Consider the following 12,447-nt stretch of genomic DNA (forward strand, 5'->3'; position numbering starts at 1 on the left):
TTCCTCTTCCTCAAGATTCATTAATGTACTAAAAACATATTTAAATCAGTTCATGTGAGTACAGTGGTTCAATATTAATATTATAAAGCCACGAGTATATTTTTGGTGCGCCAAAAAAACTAAATAACGACTTATTTAGTGATGGCCGATTTCAAAACACTGCTTCAGGAACCTTCGGAGCGTTATGAATCTTTTGTGTCGAATCATGATTCGGATCACGTGTCAAACCACCAAACTGCTGACATCATGTGACTTTGGCAATATGAACCGCTGATTCGATACGCTGATTCATAACGCTCTGAAGCTTCATGAAGCAGTGTTTTGAAATCGACCATCACTAAATAAGTCGTTATTTTGTTTTTTTGGCAAACCAAAAATAAAAACAATTTCATTACTTGAAATAAAAATAAACATTCACTGAAATAAAATAAAATAAAATAAAATTAAATGAAATAAGATAAGATACAATAAAATTAAATTCAAATTAAATTAAAAACAATAAGATAAAATGAAGTAAAAAATAAAATGAAAATAAAATTTAATTGAATTAAAATAAAATTAAATAAATAAAAGGAAATCAAATGAAACAATAAAATAAGATAAAAAGAAATTTATAAAATGAAAATAAAATAAAATCAATTGAAATACAATAAAATAAAAATGAAAATGAATCTTTTGTGTCAAATCATGATTCGGATTGTGTTAAACCGCCAAACTGCTGAAATCACGTGATCTGAACTGCTGAGTCGACACAAAAGATTCATAACGCTCCGAAGCTTCATGAAGCAGTGTTTTGAAATCGGCCATCACTATATAAGTCGTTATTTAGGGTTTTTTTTGGCGCACCAAAAATATTTTGGTGGCTTTATAATATTAATATTGAACCACTGTACTCACATGAACGGATTTAAATATGTTTTTAGTACATTAATGGATCTTGAGAGAGGAAATGTCATTGCTGGCTATGCAGACCTCACGGAGCCATCGGATTTCATCAAAAATATCTTAATTTGTGTTCCGATGATTAACAAAGGTCTTATGGGTGTGGAACGAGAGGTTTTGTTATATCATGAAATGTGACAAATGCAGCTGTCAGAGCAACAGTAGTCTAGTTGTCACAAAGCAATGTTTGGATCGATTTTGTTTTCTCTAGTTGGTTTTGTACATTGATTTCAAATTAAACATGATTAAAGAAAAGATTGACGTCATCATGTTGTTCGGAGGCTTTGATTTATCTGACAGAAACACAGATCAACAGCTGATACTCACTGTCAATGCCACATAAAAGGGTTTTGGAGTGAAATACAGCACAGGTTTAGACATCACAGTAGTGTAACAGTGGACTGAATAAATAAATCACATACATTTCAAACACAGATAATATTAGAAGTGCCTTGAACTGAAGACTGTTGCAGTCAAACATGGTAAAAGTCCTGTAAAAAGGACAGAATCAGATTCATTCCACAAAAAGTTCCCAATCGCACCACAATCACTAAATCTAAAGCAGCTCCATCTCAGTCTCTGAGAGTGTCAGTCAGCGCTGAGTCGTTTGTACGTTTTGCCGCTGCGTCTCGTGACGTTCCGGCTCCTCGTTCTCCATGTAAGCCTGCACGGATCTCCAGAGCGCACGGATGTTCCCCTCGCCGAAGCCCGTGGCACCTCTCCGCTCGATGAGCTCCAGGAAGAAGGTGTCCTCTCCAAAAATGGGCTTGGTGAACACCTGGAGCAGGTACCTGAGAACACGAACACGAACACGAACACGAACACGAACACACACACGAACACACACACGAACACACACACGAACACACACACGAACACACACACGAACACACACACGAACACACACACGAACACACACACACACAACAGTGTTTATATCAGGCACAATGCAGCAAAACATTACTTTGAATTGATCAGAAATGAAATATATTTAAAATGTTGTTTAATCTGCAAACATCTTAACCCTTATAGGGTCTTTTTAGACCCCAAATTACATTTCCTAAAATATATATATTTTTTTAATTCTCTTTGTCCAAATGACATGAAACATTGTACAGTTGTTAACACTTTCTAGATCTACAAATAAAAAAAATTGGAGTGAAATCTTGTTTTTATGTTAGTGTAGAAAAAAAGTCACACTCAGGGTCTTTGGGGTCTCCAGACAACAAAATATAATTTTGTAACAAAATGATTGTTTTTTAAAAAACAAATGTAATTTTACTCTGTTTATTAATGTATTTACTTCACATTTGTGCAGTTTTTGGAGGATTTTTCATATCTTTTAAATTTATAAAAATAAATAAATAAATAAATAAATAGTTTTTATACAAAAACATCTTTTTATGTCAAATTCACTATAAAGACCCACATTTCTAACTTTCATTCATGAGGATAACATGGATAATTTGACATGGTTTATTGTGAGATTTTTGTCCATCTTTTGGAAAATGCAGTTTTAAAAGTAAAAAATGATCACTTTATCCAGCAGATGCTGCAGAGCTCCACTATTTGCTGTTTGACTGACTGAAAGACATCTTTACACAAGTATTTTCAGCTGATTCAGATCTAAATATTATCAAATCACAATTATGACAATAAAAATTACTTTTTGTCAAAGTTTAGTATTTTTTTGTACTGAAAAAAGTTTTTCAAAAATGTTGATTTTGAGGATGTATTTTGTCCATTTTCTAAGTGGGGTCTCATCATAATCTAACAATATTGAAAAACTGATTTTCTTTTAACATAAAAAAAATACTAAACTTTGACAAAAAGCTTTTATTGTCATAATTGTGTTTTCATAATATTTAGATATTAATCAAAATGAAAAATACTTGTGTAAAGATGTCTTTCAGTCAGTCAAACAGCAAATAGTGGAGCTCTGCAGCATCTGCTGGATAAAGTGATAATTTTTTTACTTTTAAAACTGCATTTTCCAAAAGATCGGCAAAAATCTCAAACTAAACCATGTCAAATTATCCATGTGATCCCCATGAATGAAAGTTAGAAATGTGGAGACCCCAAAGAAACTGAGTGTGACTTCCCAAACGAAGACCGCACAAGGGTTAATTTGACTATTATGAAGCATATGGGTTTAGTGTCTCAGATATCAAGCAGGTTGATTAAAAACCAATATACATGTCCGTCAAAATCTATTCTGGGGAAAAACATTCAGTGTCAGTGATGCTGACAGCGGTGTGTGGGACGGACGCAGTGTCAGTCGTACCGTTGACTCGGTGTGATCCGGCTGTCTGTGTCCGTGTGGTTGTCAGTGTCCAGGAGAATTCCGTACCGGCTCAGTGTGTGAGGATCTAGACCCGCCTCCAAGATCTCCTGCTGCTTTCCCACCTGCCAACACACACACAAACACATGGATCATTATGAGCCATGTGAACATGAATTATGGATCATTCTTCAGATATGTACAGCATCGGTGACTAAAACTTTTAATTGACATTCTGTTATAATTTTTAAATAATAATAAAAAAAATGTTAATTGCAAATTAGATATTGAGCATAACAATCTGATGGAAACATAAGCATTGGAGCTGCATAAACGAAACCTGATGATTCCAAAAAACATCTTGAGCTTCAATGGAAAAAATTATTTACTCATCTAGAAATAGAGCAATATCTAAAATATTTATGATTAATTTGACTTTTTTGCAGTGCTTCTAGATTTAACAGGTTAACTGTAGTGGGACACGAGCTTTTCCTGCACTATTTTACAATTATATCTTTTTCTAACATTGACAAAACATATAGTTGGAAAGCTCTGAGACTCGAGGTTCCACATTTGGCAAGTATTTTGTGATATAGAAACGATATTTTGACAGAAATTTATTAATTTGTCAAAGGAGACGCATTAAATGGAGTGTGTTTGTGTCACCCAGTGGGTGTTTTTGGTAAAGCGCCTAAATAAAATCTCACAGGAACAGGAATTTCTGGGATATCAGCTTAAAATTTGGATTACAATTTGGTTAGACATAGGACTTTTATTTTATAGCAATTCAAATTATATAAAAATCTCACTGGATTATTTCAAGTAATGGCAAAATGAATGTTTGGAAATGTAAACTGATATTTCCTACAGACACACTACAGCAAAAGAAAATACTAATGTGCCTAAGACTTTTGCACAGTACTGTACACATTTTATATAAAATAAAAAATGCTTAGTTCACAGCCTCTGCATCTATACTTCTGCAATGATCTGTCTTCTATAAAACAGACCAGTTCAAAAGGTCTCTATTCAAAAGATACAGCCATTTAATCTCAGATACAGTGCATTTTCACGTCTTTTGCTCAAAAAGAGAGGTGACAGTTAACAGGTTTGTAAATAATAAATTCTCTGATTTTTACTGTGACTTTCAGACTGCACTGTGTGGATGTGTTGTTCTGGACTGAACCCGTGTGCACAGCGCAGTATTCCTGACCGTCAGACCTCAGTGTAGTATGCAGGCGGAGGAGAGAAGAACTGGACTCCAGCCCGATGCATTGTTTGAGCCGTGCTCACAATATCTTCAGTGTAGAGCCCGATGTGCTGAATTCCTGCTCCTTTGTGCTGATCCAGAAACGAGTCCACCTGGTTTCTGCCTGGAATTAAACCACTATTATTAAACAGAGAGGTGTGATCTCACTGCTCAGCACTCAACTCGAGCAAGTCATTTAAATAGTAGTACATAATAGTTAAAGACACGTAATATAAAGTGGGTGTGAGATTTAAATGCATGACCGTACCTTGCTCAGGAAGAGACTCTGCGATCACAAACTTGCAGTCGGGTTCTTTTTTGTCTTTGAAGGGCAGAGTGATTCCTGACTCACTGCATTTCCAGTATTCCATCGCAGTCAGCCGCAGCCCGATCCCGTCGTAGTTCAACACGTATCCCTCCTCCACGTCCTCATTCCTGTGCAGGGAGAATGGGTCATTATCACAGAATGATGAACCTGACAATATTTGGATAGTTGGGAGATCTTATTTGTTTGCATCAAATAGCACAATTTACATTTGGCAAACACTTATCCAAATCACTGCATTCAAGCTGTTCATGCATTCCCTAGGATTCAAACCCATGACCTTGGCGTTGCAACTCTACTGTTTTACTGTACTCTTTGAACATTTATGCATTTGGCGGACACTTTTATCCAAAGTGACTTGCATTGCATTCAAGGTATACTTTTTAGCAGTTCATGCATTTCCTGGGAATTGAACCCATGACATTGGCGTTGTAAGTGCCATACTTTACTGTTTGACCCATTTACATTTATGCATTTGGCAGATTCTTTTATCCAAAGTGACTTACATTGCATTCAGTGTTTACATTGGATCAGATCATGCATTGCCTGGGAATCGAACCCATGAGCTTGGCGTTGCCAGTGCCATACTTTACTGTTTGAGCAATTTAAATTTATGCATTTGGCAGATACTTTTATCCAAAGTGACTTGCATTGTATTCAAGCAAGGTATACCTTTTAACAGTTTATGCATTCCCTGGGAATCGAACCCATAACCTTGGCGTTGCAAGGAACATATGTTACTTTTTGACCCATTTACATTTATATATTTGGCAGATTCTTTTATCCAAAGTGACTTACATTGTATTCAAGGTATACCTTTTAACAGTTTATGCATTCCCTGGGAATTGAACCCATAACCTTGGCGTTGCAAATGCCATATGTTACTTTTTGACCCATTTAAATGTATGCATTTGACAGATTCTTTTATCCAAAGTGACTTGCATTGCATTCAGGGTATACAAGGCATACTTTTTAGCAGTTCACGCATTCCCTGGGAATCAAACCCATGACCTTGGGGTCGCAAGCACCATATTTTACTGTTTGAGACATTTACATTTATACATTTGGCAGACACTTTTATCCAAAGTGACTTGCATTGCATTCAAGGTATACTTTTTAGCAGTTCATGCATTTCCTAGGAATCAAACCCATGACCTTGGCATTGTAAGCGCCATACTTTACTGTTCGAGCCGTTTACATTCATGCATTTGGCAGATACTTTTATCCAAAGTGACTTACATTGCATTCAGTGTTTACATTGGATCAGATCATGCATTGCCTGGGAATCGAACCCATGAGCTTGGCGTTGCCAGTGCCATACTTTACTGTTTGAGCAATTTAAATTTATGCATTTGGCAGATACTTTTATCCAAAGTGACTTGCATTGTATTCAAGCAAGGTATACATTTTAACAGTTTATGCATTCCCTGGGAATCGAACCCATAACCTTGGCGTTGCAAATGCATATGTTACTTTTTGACCCATTTAAATTTATGCATTTGGCAGATACTTTTATCCAAAGTGACTTGCATTGCATTCAGGTTATACCTTTTAACAGTTTATGCATTCCCTGGGAATCGAACCCATGACCTTGCCATTGCAAGTACCATACTTTACTTGAGGCGTTTACATTTAAGTATTTGTCAGATGCTTTCATCCAAAGTGACTTGCATTGCATTCAGGGTATACAAGGCATACTTTTTAGCAGTTCACACATTCCTTGGGATTCGAACCCATGACCTTGGGGTTGCAAGCACCAAACTTTACTGTTTGAGACGTTTACATTTAAGCATTTGGCAGATGCTTTTATCCAAAGTGATTTGCATTGCATTCAACATACACTTTTTAGCAGTTCATGCATTGCCTGGGAATCGAACCCATAGCATTTGCATTTGAGTTCCAATCAGCAGCAGCACTAGGCTGGTGAATGCATGATGATACCTGTCAATGAAGAACCTCTGGAAGCCGAAGCTCTTCTGGTACCAGCGGGTGATGTGTGCAGTGCTTCTCCGGGGACAGGCGTAAGTGATGTGGTCGAAATGAGTGATGGGACACTGCGATCGGTTTGCGGTCTGCGAGTCCGTCCCGACCTGATGGAAGCCAGGCAGAAAGAGCCCCTCGTACTGAGAGCTGTCTATGAGAGTGTGGCACACGTTACCCACCACAGACTTGATGACGGAGAAGGTAACCCGTCCGCGGTCATCGCGAACCTCCGTGGGCGGCTGGAGGAACTCACAGAGACCCTGATCCCGCAGCGCCCGGGACGCCCGCTCCACATCCTCCACCTCGAAACACACGTTACTCACTGTGTCCACCGGGTAGTGTGCATGGGTTCCGTACAGACATTTCAAGTCCCGTTGGTTTCTGGCTGTGACAGAACTCCAACCACGTGACACATGTCCATTCAACAACCGCAGCGCCTCATTCGGCCTCTCGTTGACCACAAACACGGCCGATCCTCGGCGGAGCGCGACCTGCTTCGCTCGGTCTGTCAGTCTGGCCGCGAACACATTAAACTGGAACCGAGAAACGAGCTCATGAGCAACTTTATCCACGTTTGAGACATGCAGTGAAATGTGATGCAACCGGCTCAAGTAGGCTGCCATGTTTGGATGACGTCACACCGAGGGGCGTGTCACAATAACGGTTATGTTATTATTATACACTTAAACGTAGATATTTAGGTTCTTGCTTTTACAGAAATCATTAAATGGTTAAAATTAAGTTGTGTAATATTTTCAAAATGTATTTTAAATTATTAACACCCTTGTGTGTGGTATTCTTTTTTCTTGGATGTATAAAGTAATTTATTTTCATGATTATATGTATTTTAAAAGCATGATTTTTACATACAACGTTGCCTAAAAATAAATGAAAACCCTAATAAAATCAAAATCAAAATAAAAAAATAATAATTTTTCACTCTATGGTTGGTTTCCACATGGTGTGGAATCGTCCAATCGGCAGCGGTGCGTTTGGTCACGTGCACGTGACGGTGCGCGAGACGCTGGTCGTTTTTATTTTGTCAGCGCCGCCATTAAATCCGCATCTAAATCAACGTTCAGGGATTAGAAACAGTATTAATCGATTTAAAAACATTCAACGACTGATATAAAGCTCAGAGAATAAACAACGCTATGGAGTGCGAATAACAACAATAAAGACTGACTGAGGTGATTTAAGTCTCATTAATGAGGAGCCGCGCGTCGAGCGATGTGAGTATTTACATGTTTCAGCAGGAATATGTGTCTGTCCGAGTATTAATGTAACTTATTTACAAATAATAGTGTCAGTGGTGAGCGGGACGAGTGTAAATTATTATAATATTAACACCGTCAAATATAGGGTGACATAAGACATAAGGGTGTCATTAGATATTAACACTGTGAGTGCTGTGAGACAACATTAATACTGGCGTCAGTAACTTTAACACTGTCATTGCTGTGAACATTAATACTGTCATTAATAACATTAATGCTTTCATTAATAACATTAATACTGTCCTTAATAACAGTAATACTGTGCTTAATAACATTAATACTGTGCTTAATAACATTAATACTGTCCTTAATAACATTAATACTGTCAGTGCTGTGATATAACATTAATACTGGCATCAGTAACTTTAACACTGTCATTGCTGTGAACATTAATATTGTCATTAATAACATTAATTCTGTCCTTAATAACAGTAATACTGTGCTTAATAACATTAATACTGTACTTAATAACAGTAATACTGCCCTTAATAACATTTATACTATCAGTGCTGTGATATAACATTAATATTGTCCTTAATAACGTCAATAATGTCTGTGCTGTGATATAACATTAATACTGGCATCAGTAACTTTAACACTGTCATTGCTGTGAACTTTAATACTGTCCTTAATAACATTAATACTGTCCTTAATAACATTAATACTGTCCTTAATAACATTAATACTGTCATTAATAACATTAATACTGTCAGTGCTGTGATATAACATCAATACTGTCATTAATAACAGTAATTATTTTAGTGCTGTGATAAAACATTAATACTGTCATTCATAACATCAATACTGTCATTAATAACAGTAATTATTTTTGTTTTTGTTTGCAGATTTCTGTCTCTATCTCAATGTGTGACTGATGTAATCGAGTGTGTGTGTGTGTGTGTGTGTGTGTGCGAGTGAGTGAGTGTGTGCAAGCAAGTGTGTGTGAGTGTGTGTGTGTGTGCGAGTGAGTGAGTGTGTGCAAGCAAGTGTGTGTGAGTGTGTGTGTGTGTGCGAGTGAGTGAGTGTGTGCAAGCCAGTGTGTGTGAGTGTGTGTGTGTGTGTGTGTGTGTGTGCTGATCCATCATGACAGAGCTGTCTGTGAAGTGGTCGTGTGAGTACTGCACATATGAAAACTGGCCGTCTGCTATTAAATGCACCATGTGCCGCGCTCAGAGGCCCAGCGGAACCATCATAACAGAGGAGCCGTTCCTGAGCAGCACTGGCCCGCGCGCCGGACACCAGTGGGACCCCGTGCGCAGCGACAGCTTGCTCATCTGCCCCGATTCCAGTGCCCGGCCCCGCGTCCGCCCGGTCGAGTCTTCCGAGCACAGTGGTAAATGGTCGTGTCAGGTGTGCACCTACCTAAACTGGCCCAGAGCGGTCCGCTGCACTCAGTGCCGCAGCCTCCGGCAGCGCATGTGCAGCTCCACAGAAACCCCACAGACGTCCGGGACCGGCCGCCGACCCGTGTCCGTCCCCCCGGTAGATCCGTGTGAGGAATACAACGACCGGAACCGGCTCAACACGCGGGTGCAGTGCTGGACCTGCTCAGTCTGCACGTACGAGAACTGGCCCAAATCCCCTCGCTGCGTGGTGTGCGACAACCCCAGACCCAACGACGCCTATCAGCTGAGCGAGCCTGACGAGCCCTCATCTGTGATTAACGAGCAGCAGCGCGGGCGAGCGCGGGGCGTGTGCAGCGGGGCGCAGCGGTACTCACCCATCTCATCTAAACGCGAGGCAGAGCTGCAGATCGAGCTGGCTGCTGGAGCTCAGAGCGGAAAGGACGAGTTCGAGATGGACTACAAGAAGCTCAAACAGATCAAGAACCGCATGAGGAAAACAGACTGGCTGTTTCTTAGCGCCTGTGCTGGTGAGTGTTTCTCTTTCTGTCTTTGTCTCACATTAGTGTTAATCAGTGTTAAAGGATTAGTTCACTTCAGAATGAAAATTTCCTGATAATTTACTCACCATCATATCATCCAAGATGTTCATGTCTTTCTTTCTTCAGTGGAAAAGAAATGAAGGAAAACATTCCAGGATTTTTCTCCATATAGTGGACTTCACTGGGGTTCAACGGGTTGAAATGTCAGTTTCAGTGCAGCTTCAAAGAGCTCTACATGATCCCAGACGAGGAATAAGAGTCTCATCTAGAGAAACCATTGGACATTTTCTAAAAAAATAAAAATTATATACTTTTAAACCACAAATGCTCGTCTTGAACTGCTCTGTGATGCGCCATGCATGACATAATCATGTTGGAAATGTCACGGAAGTACCGATGCAGTGTCTACAAAGCGAACATGCAAAGACTAAGACAAAAAAAAGGGTAAAACAATGATGTCGGACGATTTTGAAGTTGAAGGAGAAAATGAGATCTACCGCGATACTTCCACCTACATCACATGTGACCTTTCCAACATGATTACGTCATGCGTGGAGCATCACAGAGCAGTGCAAGACAAGCATTTGTGGTTAAAAAGTATATAATTTTTTTTTTTTTTTTTTAGAAAATGTCCAATGGTTTCTCTAGATAAGACTCTTATTCCTCATCATGTAGAGCTCTTTGAAACTACACTGAAACTGACATTTCAACCTGTTGAACCCCAGTGAAGTCCACTATATGGAGAAAAATCCTTAAATTTGTTTTCCTCAAAAAACTTAATTTCTTTTCCACTGAAGAAAGAAACACATAAACATCTTGGATGACATGTGGGTCAGTAGTGTTGTTCAGCAGAGATGAGATCATCTTCGACAGAATGAACTAAACACTGTATTCCAGTAGTTTTGAATTGTAAAGTCTGGCTGTATTTCCATGTGCGAAGCTTCATTGTCTTTTGTTTGCATTGATTCCCGTGACTCATTGACTTGTGTCATTCATGTGTCTGGGTTGACGTGTTACTCGCAGTCAAAATGCAGTTTAGTTACCCTGCTGTATTATTACATTTATGTTTATGCCAGATGCTTTTATCGAAATCAGCTTACATTGCATTCAAGGTACGCATTTGATCAGTTCATGCATTCCCTGGCAAGCGAACCCATGGCTTTGGTGTTGCTAGCACCATGATCTAATCTTTGAGTTCCAAATAAAACATTCATAATGTGTTTTAATTGCTGTAGATTAATGATTGTGCGTAGTTACCATTGTGGATAAAAACAAATATCAAATATTGGTTATATAATTACACATAAATATAAATGATTGAGACACTGTTATTAATATCATGCAGAACAACAAGACAAGTTAAAACACACACACACACACACACACACGTGACAGTGACCTTTACACTGATTCAGAAGTATGCGAACCCTGCAAGTGTGTGTCAATGAGCTGCTCGTGTTCTGGGACAGTCTGACATGTGGAGATCTTCAGACAGCTGATGTCTCGACTGGTGACCGGCACATGGACTGACCACTTCACATGCTGCCCTTCAAGACATGTTAACCACCTAACATCAGTAATGAACCCTGCTAATGCACACATACGTCCTGATGACCTCGTGAAGCATCCTTTAAAACATGATCAACCAGTTCACCTTCATGTGTGTGTGCAGGTGTAGTTGAAGGCGATCTGTCTGCGGTGGAGGCCTACAAGTCATCAGGTGGAGACATCGCACGTCAGCTGACCGCCGACGAGGTGCGTCTGCTGAACCGACCCTCTGCGTTTGACAGCGGCTTCACTCTCGTTCACCTCGCCATCCGCTTCCAGAGGCAGGACATGCTGGCCATTCTGCTGACAGAGGTGTGTGATCGGTGGATTATTTGAGATCGTCCTGCTGTGGAAGTGTGTTTGAAGGCTTGTGTGTGTTCGCAGGTGTCCCAGCGTGCCGTGAAGTGCATCCCAGCGATGGTTTGCCCTGAACTGACAGAACAGATCCGCAGGGAGATCAGCGCATCGCTGCACCAGCGCAAGGGAGATTTCAACTGCTACTTCCTGACAGACCTTGTTACATTTACACTGCCAGCAGGTGGGAGACACACACTCACACACACACACACACACTCACACATTCACTCACTCACTCACACACACACACACACTCTCACACATTCACTCACACACTCACACACACACTCTCACACATTCACTCACTCACTCACACACACATTCACTCACACATTCACACACTCACACATTCACACACTCACTCACACACACACACTCACTCACTCACACATTCACACACTCACTCACACACACACACACATTCACTCACACATTCACACACTCACTCACACACTCACTCACTCACACACTCACTCACACACACACTCTCACACATTCACTCACTCACTCACACACACACACTCACTCACTCACACACACACTCACTCACACATTCACTCACTCACACATTCACACACTCACTCACACACACACACACAC

The 12,447-nt window shown here is 39.8% G+C and overlaps 2 protein-coding genes across 2 annotated transcripts in view; one reads left to right on the forward strand and one right to left on the reverse strand.

The window, feature by feature from the left end:
* Positions 1-1,218: 1,218 nt before the first annotated feature.
* Positions 1,219-7,433, reverse strand: hpdl (4-hydroxyphenylpyruvate dioxygenase-like). Its single transcript, XM_067369642.1, has 5 exons — positions 6,739-7,433; positions 4,741-4,907; positions 4,445-4,596; positions 3,227-3,348; positions 1,219-1,733 (listed from the first exon to the last, which is right to left on the reverse strand). Exons 1-5 carry the CDS (start codon positions 7,401-7,403, stop codon positions 1,535-1,537), a joined length of 1,305 nt encoding a protein of 434 aa, XP_067225743.1. The 5' UTR covers positions 7,404-7,433; the 3' UTR covers positions 1,219-1,534.
* A 368-nt stretch (positions 7,434-7,801) lies between these two features.
* Positions 7,802-12,447, forward strand: part of zranb1a (zinc finger, RAN-binding domain containing 1a) — a 13,849-nt gene continuing 9,203 nt past the window's right edge. Inside the window, exons 1-4 of the mRNA XM_067369474.1 lie at positions 7,802-8,012; positions 8,903-9,930; positions 11,615-11,802; positions 11,875-12,028. Coding sequence (XP_067225575.1) covers positions 9,141-9,930; positions 11,615-11,802; positions 11,875-12,028 — 1,132 coding nt within the window. The 5' untranslated portion in view covers positions 7,802-8,012; positions 8,903-9,140. The remainder of the gene's footprint in view (positions 8,013-8,902; positions 9,931-11,614; positions 11,803-11,874; positions 12,029-12,447) is intronic.

The sequence above is a fragment of the Chanodichthys erythropterus genome, chromosome 19 (genome assembly GCF_024489055.1).
Source record: "Chanodichthys erythropterus isolate Z2021 chromosome 19, ASM2448905v1, whole genome shotgun sequence".
NCBI lineage: Eukaryota > Metazoa > Chordata > Actinopteri > Cypriniformes > Xenocyprididae > Chanodichthys > Chanodichthys erythropterus.